The sequence below is a fragment of the Antedon bifida genome, chromosome 4, assembly GCF_963402885.1.
Source record: "Antedon bifida chromosome 4, ecAntBifi1.1, whole genome shotgun sequence".
In the NCBI taxonomy this organism is placed as follows: domain Eukaryota; kingdom Metazoa; phylum Echinodermata; class Crinoidea; order Comatulida; family Antedonidae; genus Antedon; species Antedon bifida.
In genome coordinates, this window is record NC_136229.1 from 24,502,577 (window position 1) to 24,529,976 (window position 27,400).

The 27,400-nt window shown below is 32.1% G+C and overlaps 4 protein-coding genes across 4 annotated transcripts; 1 reads left to right on the top strand and 3 right to left on the bottom strand.

Moving 5' to 3' along the window:
• Positions 1-913: 913 nt before the first annotated feature.
• Positions 914-10,249, top strand: LOC144839275 (plexin domain-containing protein 2-like). The gene is made up of 12 exons (XM_078694590.1): positions 914-1,046; positions 1,533-1,690; positions 2,063-2,194; positions 3,951-4,020; positions 4,606-4,728; positions 5,234-5,287; positions 6,446-6,510; positions 7,473-7,569; positions 8,291-8,392; positions 8,656-8,801; positions 9,256-9,420; positions 10,043-10,249. The coding sequence occupies exons 1-12, from the start codon at positions 995-997 to the stop codon at positions 10,247-10,249; spliced, it is 1,371 nt and encodes a 456-aa protein (XP_078550716.1). The 5' UTR covers positions 914-994.
• A 3,543-nt stretch (positions 10,250-13,792) lies between these two features.
• Positions 13,793-19,245, bottom strand: LOC144840672 (lanC-like protein 2). The gene is made up of 9 exons (XM_078696612.1): positions 19,099-19,245; positions 18,208-18,331; positions 17,356-17,563; positions 16,842-16,983; positions 16,572-16,712; positions 16,004-16,186; positions 15,332-15,508; positions 14,991-15,063; positions 13,793-14,682 (listed from the first exon to the last, which is right to left on the bottom strand). Exons 1-9 carry the CDS (start codon positions 19,186-19,188, stop codon positions 14,606-14,608), a joined length of 1,215 nt encoding a protein of 404 aa, XP_078552738.1. The 5' UTR covers positions 19,189-19,245; the 3' UTR covers positions 13,793-14,605.
• Positions 19,246-19,695: 450 nt separating this feature from the next.
• On the bottom strand, positions 19,696-22,751 carry LOC144839276 (sulfotransferase 1A1-like). Its single transcript, XM_078694592.1, has 7 exons — positions 22,675-22,751; positions 21,594-21,799; positions 21,026-21,132; positions 20,684-20,810; positions 20,282-20,376; positions 19,999-20,191; positions 19,696-19,829 (listed from the first exon to the last, which is right to left on the bottom strand). The coding sequence occupies exons 1-7, from the start codon at positions 22,749-22,751 to the stop codon at positions 19,696-19,698; spliced, it is 939 nt and encodes a 312-aa protein (XP_078550718.1).
• An 89-nt stretch (positions 22,752-22,840) lies between these two features.
• LOC144839118 (sulfotransferase 1C2-like) lies at positions 22,841-27,026 on the bottom strand. Its single transcript, XM_078694426.1, has 9 exons — positions 26,966-27,026; positions 26,172-26,201; positions 25,908-26,078; positions 25,530-25,654; positions 25,180-25,299; positions 24,858-24,984; positions 24,437-24,531; positions 24,122-24,317; positions 22,841-23,528 (listed from the first exon to the last, which is right to left on the bottom strand). The coding sequence occupies exons 2-9, from the start codon at positions 26,179-26,181 to the stop codon at positions 23,413-23,415; spliced, it is 960 nt and encodes a 319-aa protein (XP_078550552.1). The 5' UTR covers positions 26,182-26,201; positions 26,966-27,026; the 3' UTR covers positions 22,841-23,412.
• Between the last annotated feature and the right edge of the window lie 374 nt (positions 27,027-27,400).

Below are 27,400 nucleotides of genomic sequence, written 5' to 3' on the forward strand. Positions count from 1 at the left end.
ATGCATGCCATGGTTGTTGATTTTATATTGTTGTTGGTTTGCATGGAGAAATTCAATTCAAAGAATATTTACTAACGTCCAAAAGACAATGAGTAACAAAAAACAACAATGGCAAGAGATAATAAAGAAAATGGACGAAGGCAGATCCCAGAAAGATGTTGAATCTTGTGACAGGATTGCCTTTACAAATTAATTAAAAATAGAAAATGAAAAAAATAAATACAAATAAAGTTAATAAATTAAGTTAAAAATAATGAAATAAAAAAATGAATATAATACAAGTTGTATGTGTATGCGGTATACCACGTATATTTAGTTATCAAAGTTTCTTCAGTGACGTTTCGATCAAAATAGTCACACTTTGATTGACCTCATCACTTGAGCAAAAAGTCCCAAAGCGCTTACAAATAAAATGAGATCGAAATAAATATAACAGATTTGTTTCAAAGAAATAAATAGTTTCGTGTGTTTTTTAAATGGTTTTAAAAACTTTATTGAAACTCAAATAGAATTAGAAGATTTGTCCATTAGGACCTACAGTGTGACAACGAGGATGAAAAAATGATGATGATGTCGAAGGTGATATCGGGACGATGTAAATTGATGTGGATGATGTTGGTACGAAATCAAGTCTTCTAAACATCACCGATATGCGTGATGTGTTCGGGATATGACACTGAACTAAATCTAGTACTGTAGTAAATTTTATGGAATTTTAAAAGATTTTATTTTTCTATTGTTCATTTTAATCTAACGTTAATCAAAACGATCCCGTGGCAGTCTTTATTATAAATAATTAAACAGGTTTCCCACATCGATTATTAATTTGAATTTATTAATATTTTCTGATAAAATGTCATCTCGTTGGTGGCGCACTCTAGCAATGAGTGGTGATATTTTTATTGTGGTTTCACGATTTTGTTTGTACAGTTAGGCAATACTTAGCTATTTTTCGGGGAGTTGTGACAAGAAACATATACATTTTTTTGGAATTATGCAAATATTTATATTATTATGCCTTTTGGCAGAAGCTACAACAGTCGCAGGTATAAATCACATGGTGTACTAAGCATAAAATTCACCCTACCTCATCATATAGGCTAGGCCTAGCTAGGTAGCCTAGGCCTAGCCTAACTAGCTAGGCTAAGAGGCTTAGGCCTAGTAGGATGAGAGCTGAGTAGGGCCAGGCCTACTAGGTACCGAGAGTAGGGCCAGAGCGTGGCCTAGCCTTAGTAACTAGCTAGGCTGGCTAGTAGCTGGCTGTATAGGCCTAGGCTTATACAGTAGTATTATGGTATTCTACTAGGCCTAGGCCTAGTATATTTGTATTTCTATAATAAAATAAAAGAATGAACAATAATTTAAATCCCGGCATCATGACACATCCTACAGTTACAGGACTAGGCTATCCTAGACAGGCATATTTTATTTTCACCATTTTAGCCTACTTTCGGCTTTTTAACTGTAAACTAGGCCTACTAGTAGGCTAACTATATTATAATCTAATAATGTTTTTTTGTTTTTTTCCCCAGCATCATCTAAATACTCACAAATCACAAAAGAGAAAGCTGATTCTTTTCTTTGGCAAATTGAGGTGAGCGATGACACAACCACCACAAGGTCATTGAGGAAAAAACGACAGGATAAACCAGACCCGGCTAATGAACCAACTGATGTTGGATATATTAAGGTCAGTTTCAATGTTTAGCCAGTTATCTACATTTTCAGGTTAATACAATCTACTTTTTATTCTGGGTTAATTAAAAGAAAGTGTAAAAAAATAATTAAAGTTACCATCAAAATGCCATGGTTGATCGCAATACAAATGATCACAATATGATTGATCGTCATCTTTAATTTTTCGATATTTAACCAGACAAAATAGGATGATTTATAAATTTGTCCTACAATACGTATTTAGTTGTCATTTTTTCAGTAATTTGCCTTTATTGAGTAATAAATTCGAAAAAACTTTCAACCAGAAATTGGTTAAATTAGAGAAAATGACAAAATCTATAAAATAATGTATCTTTTATTTAAATTTAATAATTTCTTTTTGTAGGAAGATCAGCATATGTATTATAACTCCACTTACTACTCAAATGGCCAAGATTTATATGTTGATGTAGATAAAGACCCTGTGAACCGATTTATACCTCATAGCCAGTTGTCAAACACATTCTTAACAGCAGACGTGAGTCTTCTTTTATTTATTATTCTTTTTTTACATTGGTATATTGAATTTTATAACCTTAATAGTTTGTATTCATTCATTTTTCAACTTTATTTTCTTTGTCATTTTGATCCAAGATTGATTACGTAATATCAATACTACGGATATAACATTAACAATCGTAAATAAAGTATTTGAATAAACGCCCCCCTTTGAATAGACGCCTCCCTCGAATAAACGCCCCTCATGCTGCACATACACAACATTGTATTTCAACACATTTATACTTGTAGTAGAATTCATGATTGACATAATCCACAATTTACTAAACATTTTGATTGCACATATCACCGTCTCCATCAGAAAATAATTACATTTTATCAATGTCGTAAATGAACTCCATAGAATCAATTGTCCAGTCTCATTGTCACTGTCTTAACCCTTACAACAACCTACTTCATTCAAGTATTACTCTTCCTCTCCTTTCTGAACCTTTTCATTCATAGTTTCTACACTTTGAAGCAACTTAAAGTAAAACATGAAATTACCTTTCATTTTGTATATTAATACAATTTAAATGCTATATTATTTTTGAATATTTTTAAATAAAGCCGTACGGTATAGTAAGGCCTACTATTTTTTTACACTCATAATATTAACTACTTAAGATGAAATTTGCTGTGACCTTGAAATACACTTAAGTTAATTATACTATATTGTAAAGTGTTCTTTCCAATAATGACTACAATTTTCTTTATTCTATAATAGTGAGTCATAAGGATACAAATTACTATTTAACCATTATTGTGTACATTACAGTGTACTTGGCACAGGCTTGTTTTATGGTTGGATGGTTTTTGTTTTGTCATCATACAATAGAGGACAAATCAATGTTACACCCTTGAAAGAACTTTCTAAAAATCAGAAACTTTCGACTGACCCACAAAATTTCTTGAATTTTCTGTAAACTCTGCTTTTTAATTGTTTGTGCAATTTATTAAATAGAACCTTTAAAGATTGATTTTCAGAAATCTTTAAACTCTCTGGTTTTAAAGATTTTTGTAGCTATACCAGTAGATAATTTAGTAATATTATAGTCTAGTTTTGTTTATTATTATATTTAGTATTTTTTTTAATACAGTAAGTCTATACTGTAATGGTATATTTTGTATAAAACCATGGACTATGATAAGATAAAATATTGTATGAAATATACTGTATTCCTCACAAAATTTTGTCAATAAATTATAAAAGTAAATCTTTTTTTTTTTTGCTACCAATAAAAAGTACCATTTTTATATGTTTGACCTTTCACTCAGCTTTTTATGTGAGTATAACCTTTTTAGGATACCAAACAAACAGTAACACAAAAGAAATATATGAATATTAACTGAAGTGGTTGCTTATTAAAGCATTCGTTTTCCTCCTTATTGAATTGTACTGCTTCCTATGCCACCAGACTTTGTTTGTTGAAGTATTTTGTAATGTTTATTTGGTTTCCTCCATGTTTGGTCCAACTACAATAAGGATATTGCAAATTTTGTCATTCCTTGCCTCCATAAACATTTGGATAAATCAAGTCCAATCAATCTATCGTACTGTACATTAAACTTTTCGTTTTTTAGCAATGACTTGAAAATGTCAAATTATGACGAGTCATTGTCTAGGTCCAAATAGTAAAATTCTTTAAATCTCACTCACACTCACAATTGTGACCAATTGTATCTGTGAAAAAAATATAGTAATTTTAATAGAAATAATTTACATCTTCTTTTAGAAAATAAGATTACCGTTTACTTTCCTATTCTATGGACATGAAGTTGATAGTGTTTTGTTAGCTACAGGAGGTATAGTATAAAGTTACTTTTAATATTCTTATGAGTTAAAATAACGATAGTGAGGCATTTAATGAATAGGCAAACTGCCTTAAAATGTGACATGTTTCGAGAAACTATTCTCATCATCAGAATAGAAAACAACGCCTAGAGTACTATTATACCAATAGAACAGCTTGTATGTAAATGTATGTAATATTCTTATAATTTTCACTGTGATTATTGTCAATATATACAATTTGTTTGAATACCAAGTCAGCGTCAATAGTACTTTTTTATGGTAAATTTCCATATGATATTTAAACATAATTCTAAAGATGGTTATTAAAGTGAAACTATTATCACTATAATCTGGTGTACTGTGACGACGATCCAATAATATGCAACCATTGTTTTGTTAGTCCTTAAATACAGTATTCAAAATTAAATAGATTTGATTTTTCTAGCCTTTATTTATAGTTATACACTCTACATAACATAAATACATTGGCTGTACCCTCTCTTGCTGTATGAAACATACTAATACATGTATTTCTGCTTCTTGTATATATTACTTGGATGTCATTGTCACATAGATATTTTTGTATTGTTTTATAGGTTTCCTTTATTTGGGTTCATTTTTTCATGAGTATTTATCAGCTACTCAGTACATAGCTCCACTAATGGGCAGCTTTGATCCCAGTCTCAATGATAGTTCAACAATAAAATATGGCAATAACGGTAAGTTTTTACATTTTAATAAATTCTTTATTTTTTAATATGATTTTGAAATCCATCATCATAATATTATTATCATCATCATCACCGTCATATAAATTTACGTAAGGGCAAAATTCGGTAAATCGTGTGTTACTCGATGGTATAAAGTTGGGTCATACTTTCGGTACAGATTTAACCACCTGATGTAACCATGTTTACTAATTAAATTGTGTTAGATAATTAGTTATTGACGATTAAAACGAATTTAGGTTCAATTATTTGCCCCAAAAAGATGTGTTTTCCAATTGTGGTATACACTGTCTAATGGATGTCCATCTTGAAAAATACCTGCACACAATAATACGAGGATATTTCGCATTTTCACCATCATATTCATCTTTAGCCTCATCATCACAATCATTATCATCGCCAACCTCTTCAACCTTTTCAGCAACAGAATTTAGTCAAATAAAACCATCTTAATTAATTAAGTTAAGAGTTATTATCGTGCCAACTCTTCTTTCAGGAACTGCTTTCACTGTGGAATGGTCAAAGGTCCATATTAACCACCTAGAGGATGGTAAGCAATAGTAATTTTAATTTGAAAATATTTTCATAAATAAAAGCATGGTGTATTCCGTTGAACCATTTTAATACATATCTTTTGCATGTTACATGTTGAAAGTGTATTCTGTATTTTTAGTTTTTAATTGAATGTTATTGCATGGACTAAACCATGTGAGTAAGTTACTGTACTTGTATTCGTATTTAAGATGGGTAAAACTTTATTTCTTTGGAATTGGTACAAATTAAAAGTGATTTCCAGGTTTGGAATTTTTAGAACACTTCGACACAAATTCAGTAGAAGAATCCCCAACATACTGTATACTTGTAGAAGATGTAATTGTACTAGGCTCTAAAATAGCCTTGAATATAGATTATTTTAAGCAAAAACTTTTGAGTCCCTCATTTATAAGCCCTTGAAATTCCTTAAAATGGATTTGTAATAGTTTCAGGTGGTCTTTATGAACTTGCTAGTAAAAGATATAAAATTAGAATTAGAAAATGATTTAATTGCATGACCTTTTTCAGATGTTATTAAATGTGTAAATGTTTAATAATAATTGCATGAATTAACTACATTTTGTGTTTGCATTCAACATTTGTTGTACATACATTCAAATAATTGTTCCCCTTTTTCATATTCAACATTAAAAAAAAAAAACATTCATGATCAAAAGTAAATATTGGATTATTGTTATTGGTTTTAAAACATTATTTTAACAAAAAGGATATTTAAAAAAACAGTGCTGTAGTAAAGGCAACATTCATTTTATAAAAAAAGTGCAGAAGATATGTAAAGAGGGAAGAGTGAGATTACCCCTTGTGTACCATATATGAATGTTAATAGAGAGAATGATTCTAAAGTCCATATCCAGAATGGTTTTCAAGGTTACAAATTTCAGTGTTCAGTGTATTCATTGGGCCTATCTTGACATACTGACTGTGATCAATGAAAATTAAAAATAAAAGAATTCAACATTTTAATGTACTGTAAAGACGAAATTTAATTTAATTTATTTCAGGCAATCAATTCATAGTCAAAAGCAAAATCTCATCCCATAACATTAACAAATGTTTTGTTTTATTAATATAATTTGTCATTTTTCATTTTGTGCTTGCTTGTCATGTCAACTAACCATTTCTTTCTGCTGTTAATTGCCTGCCGTCGCTTCAGCGGGAAGCTTCACATTTCAAACTACTCTCATGAACGATGGACGTATTATATTTGCCTACAAAAACGTAAGTAGGCTAGGTTTCTGATTTTGTTTATAGTGAATACCAGTGACATATTGTACTGGCTGACGTCTGCTCTGATTGATTGTGTTTTGTACCCTGAAGATAAAATACAGATATGTAAAATGACTTTATTTGCCATATCATATGTTGCTAGTATTTTTGCTTTTTTTTAAGCAACTTAACATAACTGGTTCTCTAAAAAAAATAATAAGTTTTTGATCTTTTCAGTTGTACATATTTATAATGCAATTGAAAACACATTGTTTAAAGATATATTGTCCCCCTGAAAAAAATTGGATCAGGAAAAAAGATATGAAACTGAAAAAACTGTAAATTAAAGCAAAAAATAGTCCAATTTACTGGAAATAAATGAGTTTTTGTTTTCTTTTTCTACGGAAGTGATTAACTTAATTAAAACTGCGAAATAGCCTATTCAACGTCTTTTTTTCCTTCATTTTTCACGCCACTGTCCTAATCACATTTTGTTTAACTGGAGACTCTGCAACTCTCGCTATGAGTAACTACACAGTGCTTAAGTCAACATTATCATTGATTTCAGTTTCATTCAGTTGCTCAAAAGTGCTTTTGATAAAGTTCCTTTCAATTGAGTTTCTTTTAGTTCCAGGTTGAACAAAGACCCCCTTTTAAAATATCATTTAAAAACAGTAACCTTAATTTCAATAATCTCTGAAATAAATATGTGTAAAGCTCTGTCTATACTATCAAATTTTATGTGACAAAAAATGTGATGTGCCCATATATGGACATGATGATGTCATATCACTACAATATTTGGGCACATCACAGTTTTTTGTCAAACTAGTTTGATAGTGTAGACAGAGCTTAAGATGTGTGATAGCAATTTCTTGTTTCCAATTGTTTTCACCAATTTAAATGCATGTTATAACTGCTGTAATAGCGTAATATAATCCTAACATTGTAGCATGATTATTGTTCATAAATAGATTCCATTGGCTCCTAGTGAAATCGGTGGTGGAAATGGACATAAAGTGACTGTCGGTCTATCAGATGCGTTTTACTATGATGAGCCACTAACTGAAGGTATATTACATATTTCATTAGTTCTTGTTGCTAGTATATTGTGAATAATAATTATAAACATATCATACAGAGCAATAAATTGTGATTGTTATTATAGCAATCATGGAGGATAATATAATTTCATATACTTCACTGCAGTTTTCAAACAGTTTTTAACAAAGCTATGAAGAGTTGTGACGTTAGAAACCGTTTGACACAAAATAAAGCATGTTACATGTACAAGACTCTTTCTTAATTTTTCTATATTTTGATAGAACCGCATGTTACAAACACAGTGAATTTTTGTTAGTTGGAAAAAAAGTATTTCTGGCACATAAATGATAATTAAGTCTAATTAATGTCCTGGAAATATAGGGCTTCTGTTGGCTTTAACAATTACAGAAGAAACTTGCTACTGTCTCTTAGTAATGTCCCTCAACTATTTTAGTAGGAGGTTATATCATTTCCATTGGTGATTGTATTCCATTGATGTAGTGTAGAACAGAGAACATTAATTAGACGAAGCCACAGAATAACAAAGGCCTAAAGTACAATATACACCCAGACTCAGATCTAATTCTAAGAGAATGTTGAATAGCATTTAATTAATGTAGAAATTGTATTATCTCAACATGATTTAATTAAAGAACACTTATTTTCACTGGTAAATTTCTATGTTCGCAAAACATACAAGAATCTACTTAAATGTGTTAATTGTTATTATATACATTTGTTACACCAGGCTCATCATTTTACAAGAGAACAATATACCGATATGATACCCTAGAATTAAACGACACGTTAGTGATGAGTTCAAGTGCATTCATTCTAACACCGCTACCAAGTAAGTTATTATAATTCTGAAATTATTGAATTATTAATGCAATATTCTTTTAGATATTCAATCTACATAATTATATTTACTTATCGTTGATAATAAAGTCACAGTATTAATTGATTGCTAAGTATCTTACTATTTTTAAGTTTGTTAAAATAATAAAATAAAAATTGATCTGTTGATTCAAACAGTGGCTAGCCCTTGCGAGCCATAGTGTGGCATCAACCATCATTCTTGACTAAAGTGATTTTTTCTTCTTTACGTCACAGCATGCACTCAACAAAAGAGTTGCAGTAAATGTTTCAGTGGAAATGTTGACTCGTCCTTTGACTGTAAATGGTGCCCAAGTTTAAACCTATGCTCAAGTGGTTTTGACAGAAATCGACAAGATTGGTCTGAAGGACAGTGTGATACAGTGAGTACTGTATATAAAACTAACTACTAAATTTTATTAATTTACTAAATCATCTAAACCCACAACACCTCCTCTGTATAGTGTATTGGATTTTGTTTCGCTACTTATTATCCTCGAAAAGAAGTCCATTTTTTGGGTGGGCTGCTTTTTGACATGGGCTTTTTTTCGAGGTGGACTTCTTTTTGAGATGTCCTTCATTTCAAGATTTCTTTTGCAAACTGAAGAGGGGCTTCTTTTCGAGAAGGACTTCATTTTGAAATGGCCTTCTTTTCAAGATTTCTTTTGCTAACTGAAGAGGGGGCTTCTTTTCAAGATGGGCTTCTTTTCAAGATGGGCTTCTTTTCATGGTTTTACAGTAGTTATTAAAGTAATTGTCAGATGCAAAAAATGAAATTGTGTTTAACAATAATATAACGAAAATGTGGAACACAATAATAACATATTTGTTTTTCAGGTTGGGGTTAAAGGTATCAGTGAATGTCCTGGTGAGGGCAGCTCCAGTAATACTACAGTGATTGTGGTAGTTGTTATACTATTGGTAATCACCATAGGTGTGATTGGATTACTTGTTATTGCAAGTCGATGCCCACTTACAACTGCTGGCCGTGCATTATCAGAGGTATTATTTTCTTTTTAGGATCTATCTAGTCATTCTTAATATTATGGTCATGAGGATCTTATTAATAATCCAAGCCCCCTTCCACTCTCAATTTTGAAAATTGCAATCCACAAAATAGGACGTTCAACACTTTATGTTACTATTGAAGGTCCTGCTAAAATCCTAAATAGCTAGTTAACTTGAACTAACTTTTATCTTACCATTTGATTCAACTGGCCTCTCATGCACATTCAACGTGTAAACAAAATATTATGTGTCCATATTGGTTAAAATTTTAAATTTCACTCAAACTGAATCACATAAAATAAAGCCACCAGTAAACAATGTGTAGTTAACAATATTGTATTCAATGTGTTGTTAACAATAATATTGTATTCAATGTGTTGTTAACAATTGTACTTAGTGTGTAGTTAACAATTGTATTCAATGGGTAGTTAACAATTGTACTTAGTGTGTAGTTAACAATTGTATTATGGGTAGTTAACATAATGTATTTAATGGGTAGTTAATAATTATATTCTGATGATGTGATTGTGTTGAATAGGAACAATAGAATTTATTCATTCAATGTTTAAAAACACCTACTTAGAATGAAAAATGAGTTTGTTTATGTCACTTATAGGTGAAATCAACAATTTTCAAGAAGACAACTCCGCCAGAAGATAAGTACAACATTACTAAAGATGATGCTGTTGACCAAGAACATGCAAATGCCCAGGCTCCAGCAAATATCGAGGCACCAGCAACAAATTTCCAGGCACCAGCAACAAATTCCAAGGTACCAAGTGCCATGGTGATTACCAATCATACAGATGTATCTCATGCATAGAAATACACAGGCTAGACGTGTGCAGATAAAGCTCACAGTTTAAATTTCAAGATGGGTTTTTCTCCAAACATGTTGAAGTTTGGATGTAATCTGTTTTTAATGGACATAGGACGATATATTTGTATGTTATATATTATATTTTGTGATATGTTTTCTATTTGGTGCCAGGTTATTAAAGTGTTTACCTCAAAATGGTATGAACATTATGTCATTCTTGAATCAAATTAAATTGAAAAAAAAGTTTTTTACCACACAATTAAAAGATTCCAAGAGTTATCATACATGAATACAGTTTGGAATTTTTCTTATGCTTGGAAAATTTATATATAACTATATGTATATCAATATTAGGGATATATATAGCCATATACAAATTTCTCAAACGTTAGTACTTATTATGACATTTTGTGCATACCTTTTGCAGTTTCAACTTCTATTAGACGTAGATCCACATCCACTTAGTTAGTTCCATATTTAGAATGTTGTTTTTATCAAAAACCAAACTAGTTAAAAAGTTTTAGAGTTTGTAAATTCTTGATTATATTATCAAGCAAGAAAAGGGTAGAGCAAAGGTATTAATGTAGTTGCTTAACTTAATGTTGTATTGTTGAATGTTAGAAAAAGATTTAATAGTATATAAGAAAAAAATGCCTTGAATAATTGCAAAAGAAGGTGAAGAGTTTTAAGAATTTTAATTAAACTGTTATACCAGATTTGTTCACTTTATGCTTTCACCGGGCACAGTGCTTTTTTGTTAGAAAATCTACCTGGAATATCAAGCAACTACTATGAAAAGATGTGCATGTTTATAATTCATTGCAATATCTCATAAAGTATAACTTTTTAAAGTTATATAGCAATAGTTTCAAAATGATGGAGAAAATAAATTCCAAACATTTTCTATATTGAAGGGAAAAAAATGATTAAAAATTAGAATATGCAATGCCTCAATGAATGGCTACAGAAAATCATTGTACAGCAATTAATCAAACAAAATGTATTTTTCTGAAAATATTTTTGGAATATTTGTAAGAATCTTTGGCTGTGTTTAATTCAGTTTTCTTGTTCTACATTTTACAAAACTAAAATAATTGAAAGTGTATAGAAAATTTAGACAAAAATTGATATATAAAAATTTGCAAAACTTTGCATTGATCTTTTCCTTGTAGTTTTGAAACAAGTTGCAACAGAACTTCAGTAAAATGTTGTTTAGTTTAATGTAGATAAGAATAATTAAGAATTATTGATAATTAATAGTGCAAGTATGTACATATCATGCTTTCACCAGGCACAGTGCTTTTAATGGTATTATCAGTATATACTCGCATCACAAAAAATCGAAACATCTGTGAACAACATAGAAAAGACAATAAATACAAAATTTGGTAAAGTATAAATGTAGTACCTTATCAATAACGTATAATATGTATACAGAAAACAGCCCATAATATAATAAATTGCATAAATGTTGCATTATTACTATTAGCAAGATAATTCGTAAAGTAAATTTAAGAATGTTGTTTGTATGAGTATTGAAGACAATTAATTGGTGATGTAACCCGAGAATTTAACATAAAAAAAAGGTGATATGAGTAATACTATAGTAGTAGAGATACAGGTAAACTAATACATTGTATGTGTATTGTGATATCATTAGTGTTAAGGATACTTAAAGTTTTTTCGTGGACTTAATGTTTAGATAACAATTTTAGATGTTATAAATACTGTAATTACATTTTTAATAGTCTCTAAATGAAAGAATCAATCAAAACAATTATTGAAAACCAGCTTAAAGGAAAAAGATTTTTGTTTCATTTAAATGTCCTTATTCAGGGTGCTGATTGGTTCAAACAGCATTCTTACCAATAATAATGCTGGTTGTTGATTGGCTCAAACAGCATTCTTACAAATAATAATGCTGGTTGTTGATTGGCTCAAACAGCATTCTTCTTATTAAAGGTGCTCTTTGAGCCAATCAGCCCTCTGCCTTGAAGGCAGTTAACAGTAATAAAAACTAAAATTATGCAAATGAGAAAGTAACTTTAAAACCAACAAATAATGCTTTAGCAATTAAAGAAATGTACTAGTTTTAAGTACTACTTAAAGTGACAATGTTAAAATGAATTTGCAGTATTGTATGCTTAAACAAAGTTACAAATTAAGAATGGTGTTAACACTCTTTAATTTGTTACTGTAGTAACTGTCAATTCACTGCAGTAAGAGCATATGTCAAAATTATTTACTGCAGTAACTACAGTTTGTTCTGTATATGCAATTAATTGACAAGTTTGTGTTTTGGTATTAAATCCACTGTTTATATCATTGACTTTCTCATAAACTTTTACTTTGAAACAAACTGAAATCATATATTACTGCAGTAAATAAATTAGAATAATTTTGACATGATCTAATAGAATATTGTAATGTAAGTTTGTTAAGTTGTTAGTAAATGGCACGAGTCTTTTTTGTACATAAATTGGGGAGCGTGTTCAGATATTAACATGTTATTATCATGTTAGAAACATCACCTTGAGCAGTCATATGCATGTAAACTACTTGTTATTACTACAATATAACTAATTAATCAATTTTAGAGTTAAATTGCATTGGTTAGAATATATATTTATAATTTGCTTTGTTAGATATAGGATATGGAAATATAATGGTAAAAAATGCACTTTTTTGTTATGTTATGAGCACATTGTTTTACCTTGTTTATAATATGTTATATAACCATCCATTCATTTCAGTAACACTTGTATAAAACTGATATTAGCTGTATATATCAGAAATAATAAACACCATTAAAGACAACTTTACCGAGAACCATATTTTGACAACGTATTAGGGATGTTCATATGATTTCAGAACAATTGGGAGGATTTACGATGTCGCCGAGCGCGCTCACCATACAGCCATCCCCTGTGTTGCAAAATCTACCTGATGAGTTTTCACTGTTGTCAACATACAACTAATTGCTAATTTGACCTGCATTACGCTTAAATTTGCCAAAATGTTTAGTCTGTTATTTTGAAGAAACACTTCAATATCCAGATAGGCAAAAGAAAAAATTCAACATTTATAATTTTAACGATTCATTTAAAAAGTGTGTTTACTAGAAATGTTTTGCGCGACTTCATATGAAATCATATGTTCATCCCTAATACGTTGTCAAAATATGGTTCTCGGTAAAGTTCTGCTTTAACATTACCATAGAATTGCCATGATAAAAATGCACTTCACATATTATCTTGAGCACGTTGTTTGTTTCAGTACACCCCTAAAAATACAATGGAACTGTCATTTACCGTACAGTAATTAAGACTCTGTTATGTGTTTTATCTAACCAAATAGCACCTATCATTGTGTGTGATCTATGGCTGCGTATAGCATTGGTTATGCAATGTTGTCAGTGAGTTGATCAATCACAAGTTTGGATGATCCATTGCCTTGCGAGTGGTTCGCTTACATCCTTGCGCTGCGTCCAAGTAGGAACCAAGTTTTAATTTTGTTTTTACCAAACACAGTCACAGTTTATTTAATTCATTCTGAAAATCTTAATCAAGAAAGGAATCATTGAAATGAAGAAGCTGTACATTGTGTTGTTTATTTACATCTTTTGTTTCTGTCAATTCATGCTAATGATGCACTAACTCAATAAATGTTATAATATTTTGACCAAAAACACCATTTTACTCTTTATTTTAGTCAGAGTTTTCATGTTCTTTATTGTCTGTAACCCATACTCCATATTAGGAACCTTTTAATTTACGACTAAAGCTCAGTCTACACTATCAAACTTTATGTTGATTGATCTATTTCAGTTATCTGCAAAGTTAACTTTTGATAAAAACCATCATATTTTTGTATATTACAAACCTAAACTATGTATGTGACAAAAAAATGTGATCACAAACTTTTTTGTCAAACTAGTTTGGTAGTGTAGACAGAGTTCAACAAGTTAGGTCATGTTAATTCATTGCAATTTAGCACATGCTTCCTCACTCTTTTCCTCGACATAATGTTGGTGGTTTCTAGATCCAGACGATGCACAGTTCATTACAAAATGGAAGCTCCATATTATCACTTATCATTAAGATGATATTACAATAACATTTTTTCACTATTTCTACATGCCCTCTCTACAGTGTTATTGATCAACGACAAAGTTTGCTGCACAAAAGCAGATAGATTCTTAAATTTTATTTAGTTGACATTTATTGATTTGTCTAGATGTGTAAGTGTATCATTTACCTTTACTAAACAATTTAAATGTTTATACTATCATAGCAGTCTTTGTGTGGTATAGATGATAAACCGGACAATACAGAATAAGTTACGTAAGTAAGTACAGAGTTAAATATAAAAAGCTGGAAATTTTGCCTTCTTTGGACAAAGAAAATCACTAAGAAAATAAATAGCTCCTGCCATACCTGAAAGAGAGAAAAATAATAATTTAAGCTTTTTTTTTTTGCAGAAACTGTAGATTTAAAGTGGTCTGTTTTTATTGGAGGAGATTATTATTAGATCATGAATGAAGGAATGAAAAAAAAAGGTAACTTCTTAAATTGTATTGGCATGTTTTGTCAGAAATTAAAGGAAACATTTAACGGAATAGTTGCACTTTCAAGGGTGTGAATGTTGGGCCCACGATGCAGCAATGTTGAAAGTGTAAACATACTGGGCCTGCCTTATTTGGATAAGTATGATGTGTAAACATAGAAGATTTTAGACCACTTACCCTCAAATAAAGAAAAAGGTCGATCGGGTGTATTGCAGCCATGCTTGCCATAGTCCAAACACCATTCTGCAAACTAAAAAAACAAACTTTATTGTTAACGGTTTTCTGTAATAAAAATCTAAAGTTATGTACAGCATTCCATTTACATTTATCACAAAAACTGCCATAAAAACAGAATGAAGTACATTTGGTATTCAACCAGGCTGCACATTGGGGTCCTCGATTATAAGCCCACTCTTCGGTTAAACCATTTTTGTAAACCATTTTTGTGGTCAAGAGGTGTTATATTACACTAAAGTCAATACAGATACACATGTAATTAATTGCATAGCTTTCTGTACCTTCCAGGCTCTATGTAGATGTTTTTTATCTTCTGTAGTCTGGTACAATGCAATGAAGGCGTAGGCATTTCCACTCGTGCCATGACAAAGGCCATAGCCCTTTCGAAGCAGACCTCTTGACCAGATAATGTCGCCACATTTTTCTGCTTGATTGAGATATTTTTGATCACCAAACTTCTGTTGATTGTTCAAAACATAATTATTATATAAGTTTAATTTGCATGTACATACCATCACCTCACCCTGGACTGGCCCAAAATCTGTAATTTTAGTTCAATAATATTCATAGTGCACCCTTATTGGCGATTGATATTGTTCTGTTTTCTTATTTTGTTAGGATAGGATAGACAGATGGTTTTTTCAATCGAGCTCCTGTGAATACTGTTCCAGCGAGCTCTCATATGGGAGCTTCAAAGTGCTGGAGAACAGAGCGGTGTAAATGGTTCCTATGCTTTAGAAAATGTTGGATTATTTTTGTGTGTAAAGCGCTTAGAAACATTAGGCGCTATATAAGAATATTTATAAATAATAAGTGAATGTCATGTCAAATACATGAAAGATTATGCTACAAAATGAATAATGAAAAAAACAAAAAGAAAATAGCAACTTCTCATACATATAGTGCATTTAGGTTAGGCAAAATCAACTCCATACAAGATAAATAATGTCTACCTTGTAAGCCTGAAGCATCAGATGAATAACTCCTGGCGCACCATGACACCAGTGTATCAAGCGATCCTTATCATTTCCAAGTGATGATGGAAAGTTTCCAGAAGGAAATTGCAGTGTTGCCACGTAATCAATAGTAGGTTGTATGTATTCGCTTAGACTACTAGTAACAGCTGGTAGATCCACCTACAGAAGTGGCAACCAAAGTATTCAACTTTACAAACTGAGAGCCATTTGACTGAAACAAATGGTTTGGTCTTCATAATGTACTTTAAATAATGGAAGAATTTGCAATTTTGCATAATTCAGAAGTCGGGTTTGTGATTTACAAGTTATATATCCAGTACTAATAACATCACTACTACTTTTTACATTCTGAATGGAACCAAGGACAAACCAGAGAGAGAGAGAGTGGTATTAATGAGGGATCCAGAAAACTTGTATCTGACAATAAACCTTAAAATCAGTAGAGTAGTACTGTAGTGGCGTTCTGTATGAACAGTAAGAATACTGTTCGGAAGATTAAAACATTATGAAAGTTTCTTGAGAAAGTTATTAACATAGATAGAACCTGCAATAGTGAAAATAAGATTCCAGCCATGCCATGGGCAGCTCCTATATAAGGCTTGTCATGCCACTTGTACATAAGTGGTGATTGGCTCTGCTCTTTACGTCCTAAAGACATTCCAGAATCCAAAATCGCTTTTGCTACCTGTGTAAAAGAGTCTCAGTCAAGTTTTAAATGGTACATATTAATTTTGTATATTTAAGTATTAGATTGTCATGTCATAATCCGAAATGAATGAGAGTACACTAATATAGTTTGTAAAAGATATCTAACCTTTTCTATTATGTCATTTTGTATGACATCCTCAGAAATGTTGTGTCTTACAAAGAGCAAAGCATACAAGTAGCCTGATCTGCCATACAGCAGCTCATCTGGTGTACTCAAATCTAATGCCATATCAACTAACTCAAGTAACCTGCACAAAGAAGAAAATGGTAAAAATTTATACATTTTATAGAATAAATAGAACCATTTAAAGTTTTTTTTGTACTAATATTCAATTAGTCAAGGTTCTGCAACTCAGCTTAATATTCATAAAAAGAAAAAAATATTCTGGCACACATGGTAGGTACCAACAAAATGTAAAAAGAAATTTGGAGCAAGTCTATCCTTAATGTTTCTGACCATGGAAGTAAGGAATCTGAACTGGTTACATCCAGGTTCTTGTTGGCCACAAGTCTCTTGTTTGTCCAATTTTGGCAAATTTTAAGCCGAATCACCATCTTTTGGGTTTGTTTGCATATACTGTATACATTGTATTTGGCAATTAAGGAAATATCAGATAGACCTTTGTATGCATTCCATAGATTTTAGTTTGTTTCCTTTTTTGTCATACACCACACTGCCTACTGCTAAGGGTCCTGCATCACCACATAGGAAGGTCACTCTATGACCTTTTAAATGTTTCAATGATTTTTTTACGTATTTTTCAGCTTTTGTGAGATAATCCCCATCTGGATACATATTGTGTAGGTGCAAGTAAAGTAGTGCAATACCTGTGAAATAATGATAATGAAAGGTTATTTGTGGAGGTTTGTATAACAGAAAAAAGTAATCAGGGGTAGAAATGGCTGCCTTTTTGTCTTGGATTAAGCATGGTTCCCAGTAGAACACAATGTAACGATGTAACAGTGCTGCAAACTTCGCTAAACAACTAACACTGATGCGCAACCAAGCAGGTTTGATTTCACGCAGACGGGGGAAACCACAATGGAAGGACATTTTCTTACATTGCGTCGCTAGTGCGAATTGTTGTATGCTTTACAGAACCTGTGGATCACGTGACCAAAAATGCTGTAAAAGTTGTGTAAATTAGAAGCTCTGTCTACACTATCAAAAAGAGCGTGATGTGTCCAAATATGGTGGTGATATGCTCAAATATGATAGTGATATGACATCATCATATCCATATATTTTCGTCACATAAAATGTGATAGTGTGGACTGAGCTTTAGACATTTATTACCAAACTACTGCACAGTCTCCTCTTTTGATCTGTAACAATGTCATTTTTGTTTAAAGAACATTAATACAAATACTAGCACATCAAGTGCATAAGCAATAGATCAATCATGCCCAAGTGTCTAGGAAACTGACCACCTGATAAATGAAGAATGATTTTGCTGTCAACAGTACCATACCAGTTTTCCCAGTATATATGGAATAATCTCCATCACTACTAGCATCTGTTTGGAGTCCAGTGTCTAATTTAGCAACCAACTTGGTGATTCCAGAATTCAAATGAGATGCAACCTCATCAGTCAACTGTGGTGTATAAGAGATATAAAGCAGGTCAGTCACAATTCATTAGCTTTCTCCAACTATAAATGACAACAAGAATAGGCTTACATTTTATCCAGGGGTGGATCCAGCATTATAGATTAGGGGGGCTAAATATTTGATAAATGATAAAACGATCGGTTGGGTTGCAGAAAAATAAAAATAGTCATCATTTTATTTTAAAAAGATATTGGCTATTACATTTTAGGGGGCCACAGAAAAATTAGTAGTTAGTAAGTCTAGGCTAAAGTACACGTACAGAATTGTAACAGTTATTGGGTTGTAAAAACGAAAACTTATAGTATATTTTGGTGTACAACAATTCATTCTATTGGTTGGTCAGGGATGGTTGAATATGACATGCTAAATTACTCCCTACAAATGAAGGATATCATTGTCAATAATATATCAAAAAAGAAAAAAATTCTCTAAATAAGTTATTAAGCTGAAAAGTGAGATTTTTCAATATTTCATTTAATGGGGTACATTGGAACAGCCATAACTGACCAATCAGATATCAGAACGTCATTATATGACCAGACACCGACCAAGAAAATAGGCATTTATAGTTAGTATAGGGCCAGAAGGGTATGGGTACGAATTGACTCCACAGAAATTCAGATCAAGTCAAAACAAAAATTCGGCATGAACAATTAGGCCTAGCCTAGGCCTAGAGGCTACGAAGATCTTTTTTCCCCTCTGACAAATCCAACGGTCTGTACAGAGACATAGCATCTGTAGTTATTAACTACCTTGCTATAACTGTCTATAAGATTACTAGAAGTTGATACATGATCATCTAATGTGTTCGGAAATTCTCTGTTGTGACTCGAAGATGCCATGTTTTCTTGTCTTCCATGCCCAGTCTTGCGTGACAACAAAAACACATACACCACCACACCGTGCTAAATTCACAGGGATCTATAATAAAACTAGCCAATCAGAGGAGTGCAATTCTTAGGGCATCGCCCCTGGAAAATTTACAGTTTTTCAAAAATGTCATATAATATAAGTTATTCATCCTTTCTTTCCAAACAAATATACAATACATTTGTTTGGTCTTTACGTGGGTCCCACTTTTATTTCCATCTACATTTCTCACCTAGGCCTACTTCTCTTTACACATTTTCTTAATTTAATAACTACAAATAGTGTTTTAAATGTCTTAATATAGGCCTATCCTTTTTAATATTAAAAAATCTATATAAACCAATCTCAGTTTGTTTTTATATTTGTAAATAATAATTAAGAATCATTATATATTATTTATCAATTGCTTCCAGTCAATCTATTTTACAGTGATGATGGTTGATAGATTAATAGATTAGTTTAATCGCTTTTGTTATTGATTAGTGTTTTTTCTTATTTAAAAAAGAAAAAAAATCATCATATAGTCCAGTTCCGTCAAGTTTTTCTTTGCATATATTGTCAAATTCTTCATTCTGGGCAACTGTAAAGTGGTTCTTCCAATCGCCAGTTACGCCTGCAATACAAAACGATGTCGTTGATGAAAGGGTAGGACTAATAGGCCTAATATCAGTCATAGAAAAACAAGATGAATATCAAACAAGGTATGGTTGTCACGTAGCCATGATCCATCTCCCTGTTTGCAGACCCCCTCCTCCATCCCTGCCAAATATTGCTTCACGTACCTTTTCGTATAAAGGATGACTGGCCTTTATAATATTTCGTGTCAAATATTTCAGTTTTTTCTTTAGGAAGACCAACTTTTTCGCTGCTCTTCATTGTTTTAAAGCTTGATTTTTCGAAAATTAAGTTAATTGCATCATCCGACAGTTCGTATCCCATGAAACCTGCTACCTGAATAATAACACTCTTCGGGTCCTACAGTAGTGAGAAGAATAATGACAAATATTGATGTAAAAGAGCGCATGGTGGCCCTTTATCCCATAGTCAGAAGACCTTTCAACTTACTATTTTCATGTCTTCGTACTTCAAGAACAGAACATTTGAAAGGTGACGTCTTTTCCACCAGAACAGGTTATGTTGAAACCAAGAACCACAAATGACTTTTAAAAAAATGGATTGAAAACAATTTCACATGTCGTGTTCTCAGTTTCACACTGGTTTATTATCTATCTAATTGACTTTTAATTGAATTTTTATATAATGGGCCTACATAATGACAGCGAAACAAGTAATATTATCTCCTCTTTCCCTCGCAAACCAATGCCGTGTGTCTTTGTAATTTCTATGACTCAGCCAGATATTAGACCAGCTATTAGGCTTCATTCTGTTGGTAGATTGAGCTTTGGTTTCATTTCGGTTAATCAGTCGGTTTAAATTCGGCTGTCACAAAAAAAAATCTCCACCTACCGTTGTCTTTCTTGTAATCTTCGTAAAACAGGTTCCAATCTGTGTACTTTGGCAAACTGCGGTTGTACTTGTGAAAGTAAAAGTACGATACAGCAACATCCTTAGGATTGCTGGCAACGTAGATGACCTTTTAAGAAAGAGGAATTTTGTTTAGTGTCGAACTACAGTAGGCCTTTTTGTATCTTATTTAAATTTTATAGATATTTATGCCATAAAATATTATTTTGATATGTTCTGTATTTATTCTAAATTAGCTGCTACAGAACAAGAATGAAATGACAGAAGATAAGACGAGTTTTCTTTTGAAGAAAATGTCAATAGGAGTGGAATACGTATACTCACCTTGGGGTTAGTCTTCTCTAGCAGTTGTCGAGGCAGGAACGTTTCTTGAAGGTGAGTTTTAATCATTCTTGGAGAAGGGGCTTGATAGTTTATGTGGAGGCGGCATTCTGTCAAGCTTGATTTGGATAAAAATATATTAGGCATAGGTTCCATGACGTAACATAGACGTACGCACAATATTAGTAATTATTTTTAAGCATTCAAAAGCGACAAATCATCCAAACTGTCAGTCAACGTTTAGTGGGTTATGCTTTGTTTTAATGAGTGGTGTCTATCTCTACCGATGTGAAAATGTGTGTGTAAACTGCCAATGCTTATTCTTATTTCGGATCGGTTTATGTTGAAATGGTCGAGTTAACTTACCAAGGAATAGTTTGGAACCATAGGTCTTTCTAAGAATGGTATATTTTGCATGTATGTGGTTTTGACCTGTTCTTCGTCTCCTTTAACAGCAACTAAAGACATGATAACTTGCATCCAGGTTGTTCCTAAATGGAAAAACCAATTGATTGTCCAATTTCTAGTTGATAGAATATTTTTCTAGTATTAATTGATATAAAGACGTTACCTGACTTGGGATACGTTACGAGCCAGACGTCATCATCACGAACTTCAAAATCTTTAATAGCATCAAGGTTATCCTCTCTAATCCACTTCGAGAGCAATATTCCATCTTTTTCCCAAGTCACAGAATCGCTATCCCAGTCGTGATCTTTTGCCGAAAAATCGCCAAATAGTTTACTGAAGAGATCGAGTTCTGTACAAAACAAATAGCTGTCAGTTGCAGAATTAAAATAAACAGTTTAAATCATGCAACGGTGTAAATAATGGTAGGGTTACCTTACCGGACGGCATGTTGGTTGGTTACGATGTTCCTGAAACAAAGGATTTTATCAGAAGTGAATATCATGTAAATGTAAATAAAGGTGATTTGTTTTTTACATTTCGTTGATTGATAAAACAAAATAAACAGAAGAGCAAAGATACTGAATCCATTTCGCCTGTAATAGTTCTTTTACTTACCCTAGGCCTATACCTATCTTAAGGGTTATCACATTAGAGTTAAGGTCTTGTTTAATAATACGTAATAATGTCAGGAAAATGCTTTACTACCACACCCCTACCTGCACCTACATCCAAACCAAATATAACAACCAATACAATAGCAATATACAATCCACATTCCTACCGAGGCGCTTAATTATAGTATCAATTAGTATATGGATAAAGAATGATAACACTATCTTGAAAATGCACATACACATTTGATTAACATTAATAAACAGCGCCTACAAGCAAAATAAATAATATGTTGTGCGGAAGGTTTATTTCTGGAATCAGCCGGCCGCCGAGTTATGATCCGTATCTTCGCGCTCCGTACAGGCTTGCAAACGAGGTGGGTCGTGAGATAATTACATCGTCGATAACATAACCAACCCTTGCATCAACCTAAGCCTGTAATTTGAAAAATAGGCCTACCTTTACTGTTTCCAAGAACATTCGATACCGAGCGCATAAACAGGGTCTCTTTATTAGAGAGAGAGAGCAGTAGTTTGACCTGATAAAATGTTGTAAATATTTACTTACAGGGGTTTTAGCTATGTCATAATGACACAATGTAATATCTTATCTGACTTTTTTCGTCTCACTTTGATTGAATCAGGTGTTTGTTAACACAAAGTCTAATATCAATATGCAACACTATTTCATTATAACATTGTTTCATGTTATATTCACATCATTTATCAAAACGGTTTTTTCAAACTTAAATTCCTATACATAAATATCCAAATTCTTTCTTGGATGTAGGTTTATCTTTTTTTCTGTTACACCAAAACCATATGGAATCGTTTCTTTTTCTTGATGAATTTCAGATTGGAAATTTAACAAACAATATCTAAAGCAACCAACATTATCTGCGAAAATTACTGTATTGTCTTAGTATTCTTATTATTCATTATTATAATTTCAAAAAAGTATATACAGTATATATTATATTTGTGTAAAAAGTGAAACTGTAGCCTTAATATTAGTACATTCCTTTTTTTTTTAACAAGGAAGAGATATTGGCATTCACTGGTCTGTGAAAGCTTTATTTTACGAATTACGAAGCCCTGTTTTTAAATATAGGCCAAAATTGCTTATAAAATTGGGCTGTTAAGTCACCTGATCCTGGTATTTATCTTTGTATAGACGTAAACATTATCACTTAGCCAATGGCTATCAATTTGCCCTCTGTAGGCCTACATTTCCAAAGACCTAGTTGCCTCATGTTACCAGTAATACAAATTATCAACATTATAAACTGTTAAATAAAATGTCCATTGTTGTTATAAAATTGGTATTATTTCAAGGAACAACGATTAAATAATAATTTTTTTTTTATTTTAATAAGAATAGTCATCGTCATATAGTCCAGTTCCGTCAAGTTTTCCTTTGCATATCTTGTCAAACTCTTCATTCTGGGCAACTGTGAAATGATTCTTCCAATCGCCAGTAACACCTGAAATATAAATATTATGGTTAATGAACCATAACAGTAATGGCATGAACATCATCAACATTATTTTCATTTACATAATTATTATCATAATGATAACAATCATCATCATCACCAACATATTTACATCGTCATCGTTACCTATTAGCTACAACATTAATTTGACTATTATATATATATATTTTCCCCAACTGTCCCATATTTTGTTCACGTAAAGGCCCATTTACACTAGGACGATAACGGTGGACGATAAATAATTATATAAGCATGCATTTTTTTACATAAAACAAAAGAAATTGGAAAGGTTTTCGTTCTAGAAATATAGGATAATCATTTATGCTGTCTTTGATAAAAATAATATTTTTAAAATCCCAATCAAAATGACGTCATGATAAATAAAACAATAAAATCGTTGTATTGTCGCGATAATATTGTTCTTACTAATCATGACTTCATGATTTGACGTGTAAAAGTAAAGGAAGCATAGATGGTTATTCTATAGTTCTAGAATGAAAAGTTTTTATATTTCTTTTGTTTTATGTATTTGTCTATTTATCGTCGATTTATCGTCCTAGTGTAAATGGACCTAAGCCTACCTTTTCTTATAAAGAACGACGGGTCTTTATAGTACTTTGGGTCAAATAATCCACTTTGGGCTGCTAATCGAGGACCAGTTTTGTCGCTGCTCTTCATTGTTTTAAAGCTTGATTTTTCGACAATTTTGTTAATAGCATCATCCGACAATTTGTATCCCATGAAATCTGCTACCTGAATAATTGCACCCTTCGGGTCCTAGTGAGAATTTGTATAAAGATATTTTAAGCATACATTTAGCGTAAGAAAGAATGCTGAATGTAAGCTAAAAAAATAAATAAAATGAAGCAAATTAATTCAAATTTTTGTTAACTTACTATTTTCATATCTTCGTACTTCAAGAAGAGAACATTTGGAAGATGTCGTCTTTCCCACCAGAAAAGGTTATGTTGAAACCAAGAACCCCATATGACTTTAAAAAATATAAGTGGAAATAATTCAGATTCCGTCGTCAGTTTATATATATATATTATACATCGCAACTACTGTTACTGGTCCCGTGACCTGGTGTTGTCGTCTAGGGCCAGTGCACATGGCGTAGCCCATCCCTCTCCAGCCAAAAAAATTAATTAATGACTATCTCTTCTTCGCCCCGCCCACCAATGTCGTGTCTATGTAATCCCGATTCAGTCACACATTCGACCAGTCCCTGATTCGACCAACTGTCGAGCGTCATTTTCATGGTCTGTTAATCAGTCGGTTAGTCGACTATCGCAGCTTTTTAAAAAATCCACCCACCCTTATCTTTCTTGTAATCTTCGTAAAACAGGTTCCAATCTGTGTACTTTGGCAAACTACGGTTGTAGGTGTGAAAGTGAAAGTACGATACAGCAACATCCTTGGGATTTCTGGCAACGTAGATGATCTTTTAAGAAAGTGGAATGTCTTTGTTTAAGTGTAGACTGAACTAATATTTGAATTAATGCCTAAAATTATTACGTATTTAATTTCATTGACATTATGCGGCACCGTAAAAGATATTACTTTGTATTTTTTCTAAAAATAGAAGATGAGTTTTTCTTGTGAAGGAACTGTCAATAGAAGTAGTGCTGGTACTCACCTTTGGTTTAGTCTTCTCTAACAGTTGCTGAGGCAGGTGAATATCTTGAAGGTGAGTTTTAATCATTCGTGGAGAAGGGGCTTGATCTAACAGTTTTTGCGGAGGCGGCATTCTGTCAAGCTTGATTTGATAGAAAAAATAATAGTAAGTTCCATGACTGATGCACGCACAATATTATAATTTTACCAATCACTGACCGTGTTTTTTGCGTCCACTGGTTATGCTATATAGATGAGTAAGCCTATTATTTATCACTCCCGAATTTAAAAAAAATGTCGTCTTAGACAAAATGATGATGGGTGTTCGTTAACCGTAAAATACTCATTCTGCTTTCGGATCATTTTACTTACCAAGGAATAGTGTGGAACCATAGGCATTTCTATGAATGGTATATTCTGCATGTATGTGGTTTTAATCTTTTCCTCGTCGCCTTCAACAGCAACTAAAGACATAATCGCTTGCATCCAGGTTGTTCCTAAATGGAAAAATCGATTGATTGCCCGATTTTTTTTTAGTTGATTATTAGTATTAATGGATATAAAGACGTTACCTGACTTTGGATACGTTACGTTGGTTGGTTGTATGATGAGATTGAATCGTTTGAATGAAATTAAATTGATTGAAGAAAATCGATTGAATGAGATGGTCGATCAAAATTGATTAAATGAGAAGATGAATCGATCATTTTGATTGACTTTGTCTAGTTCAATTGACATAAAGAACGTTACCTGACTTAGGATAAGTCACAACCCAGATGTCATCGTCACGAACCTCAAAATCTTTAATTGCAACAAGGTTATCCTCTCTAATCCACTTCGACAGCAACATTCCATTTTTTTCCCAAGTCACACAATCATTTTCCCAGTCGTGATCTTTAGCCGAAAAATCGCCAAAAAGTTCTGTACATAACAAATATAGGCCTATAAGAGTTTCAGAATCACATTAAACGGTTTATTTATATCATAGTGTAAATAATTGCGGGGTTAACTTACCGGACGTCATGTTGGTTGATCACGATGTTTCTGAAATTTTATAACAAGTGAATAATGCAAGTAAAAGAGAAGTTTCTGATATTTCATTAAATAATAAAAAAACAAAATCAAACATTTAAGAAGAGACACAACTGAATCAATTCCATCCGTGTATGTCTTATTTGAAAGTGTTTACTTACTTATCTTAAGGATTATCAGCTTTTAGAGCTAAGGTATAAAACACTGGTTAGGCCCCTACTGTTAGTTTAAACATTGTGTGTGGAAGACACATTATAATCTATCTGTTAGTACAGGCTTACAAGCACGCCAATAATAACATCGAAAATCCAACCCTGCGTTTCTATTAACCGTATGGTTAATTTAAGTGTTTTATTATCCTTATCTTAAGGATTATCAGCTTTTAGAGTTAAGGTATAAAACACTGGTTAGGCCCCCACTGTTAGTTTAAACATTGTGTGTGGAAACGAAGACACGTTATAATCTATCTGTTAGTACAGGATTACAAGCACGCCAATAATAACATCGACAATCCTACCCTGCGTTTCTATTAACCGTGTGGTTAATTGCTAAGTGTTTTATTATCTTTATCTTAAGGATTATCAGCTTTTAGAGTTAAAGGTATAAAACACTGGTTAGGCCCCTACTGTTAGTTTAAACATTGTGTGTGGAAGACGCGTTATATTAATCTATCTGTTAGTACAGGCTTGCAAGCACGCCAATAATGACATCGACAATCCTACTCTGCGTTTCTATTAACCGTGTGGTGAATGTATGTTGGATGCGAAAAGACCTACCTTTACTATTACTATTCTACAAAGAACATTCGATAACGACCACGGCTGTTGAAAACTGTACTCTACTATACAACATGAACCATAATGTGCATAAACAGGGCCTAGAGTCGGGTTTTTATTAGCAACAGTTTGAACTGAGATAATGTTGTTTAAATATTTACAGCGATTTTAGCTGTGTCATAATGACATACTTTAATACCTTATCTACCATGAGACTTTATTTTCGTCTCACTTTTATTTCATCACCTGATAACACAAGTTTAATGTCAATATACTACACCATTATTCTTTAACATTGTTTCATATTATATTCACATTCAAAAGTGTTATCAGAATTTCGTTTGTCTAATAATCATTTTTTTCATCATCATAAATATTTTTTTTTTTCAATTCAATTTCAATTTATTTTCCACATTCAACTACCACAACCTAGTA

Excerpts from the sequence above, each read along its gene's own strand:
- LOC144839276 (XM_078694592.1), bottom strand. The coding sequence starts at position 22,751 with ATGAAACAATGTTATAATGAAATAGTGTTGCATATTGATATTAGACTT. Across the intron at positions 21,800-22,674 it reads AAACACCTGATTCAATCAAA|CTATTTGTTTTGTACAGAAC; the intron begins GTGAGACGAAAA and ends TGCAACTGACAG. Across the intron at positions 21,133-21,593 it reads CGTAACGTATCCCAAGTCAG|AATGCCGCCTCCACATAAAC; the intron begins GTAACGTCTTTA and ends CAAGCTTGACAG.
- LOC144839118 (XM_078694426.1), bottom strand. Across the intron at positions 25,655-25,907 it reads TGTGACTTATCCTAAGTCAG|GAACAACCTGGATGCAAGCG; the intron begins GTAACGTTCTTT and ends TTTTCCATTTAG. Across the intron at positions 24,985-25,179 it reads TAGAGAAGACTAAACCAAAG|ATCATCTACGTTGCCAGAAA; the intron begins GTGAGTACCAGC and ends CTTTCTTAAAAG.
- LOC144840672 (XM_078696612.1), bottom strand. The coding sequence starts at position 19,188 with ATGGCATCTTCGAGTCACAACAGAGAATTTCCGAACACATTAGATGAT. Across the intron at positions 17,564-18,207 it reads CATATATACTGGGAAAACTG|GTATTGCACTACTTTACTTG; the intron begins GTATGGTACTGT and ends ATTATTTCACAG. Across the intron at positions 15,509-16,003 it reads TGATGCTTCAGGCTTACAAG|AAGTTTGGTGATCAAAAATA; the intron begins GTAGACATTATT and ends AACAATCAACAG.
- LOC144839275 (XM_078694590.1), top strand. The coding sequence starts at position 995 with ATGCAAATATTTATATTATTATGCCTTTTGGCAGAAGCTACAACAGTC. Across the intron at positions 1,047-1,532 it reads AGAAGCTACAACAGTCGCAG|CATCATCTAAATACTCACAA; the intron begins GTATAAATCACA and ends TTTTTTCCCCAG. Across the intron at positions 2,195-3,950 it reads ACACATTCTTAACAGCAGAC|AAAATAAGATTACCGTTTAC; the intron begins GTGAGTCTTCTT and ends ATCTTCTTTTAG.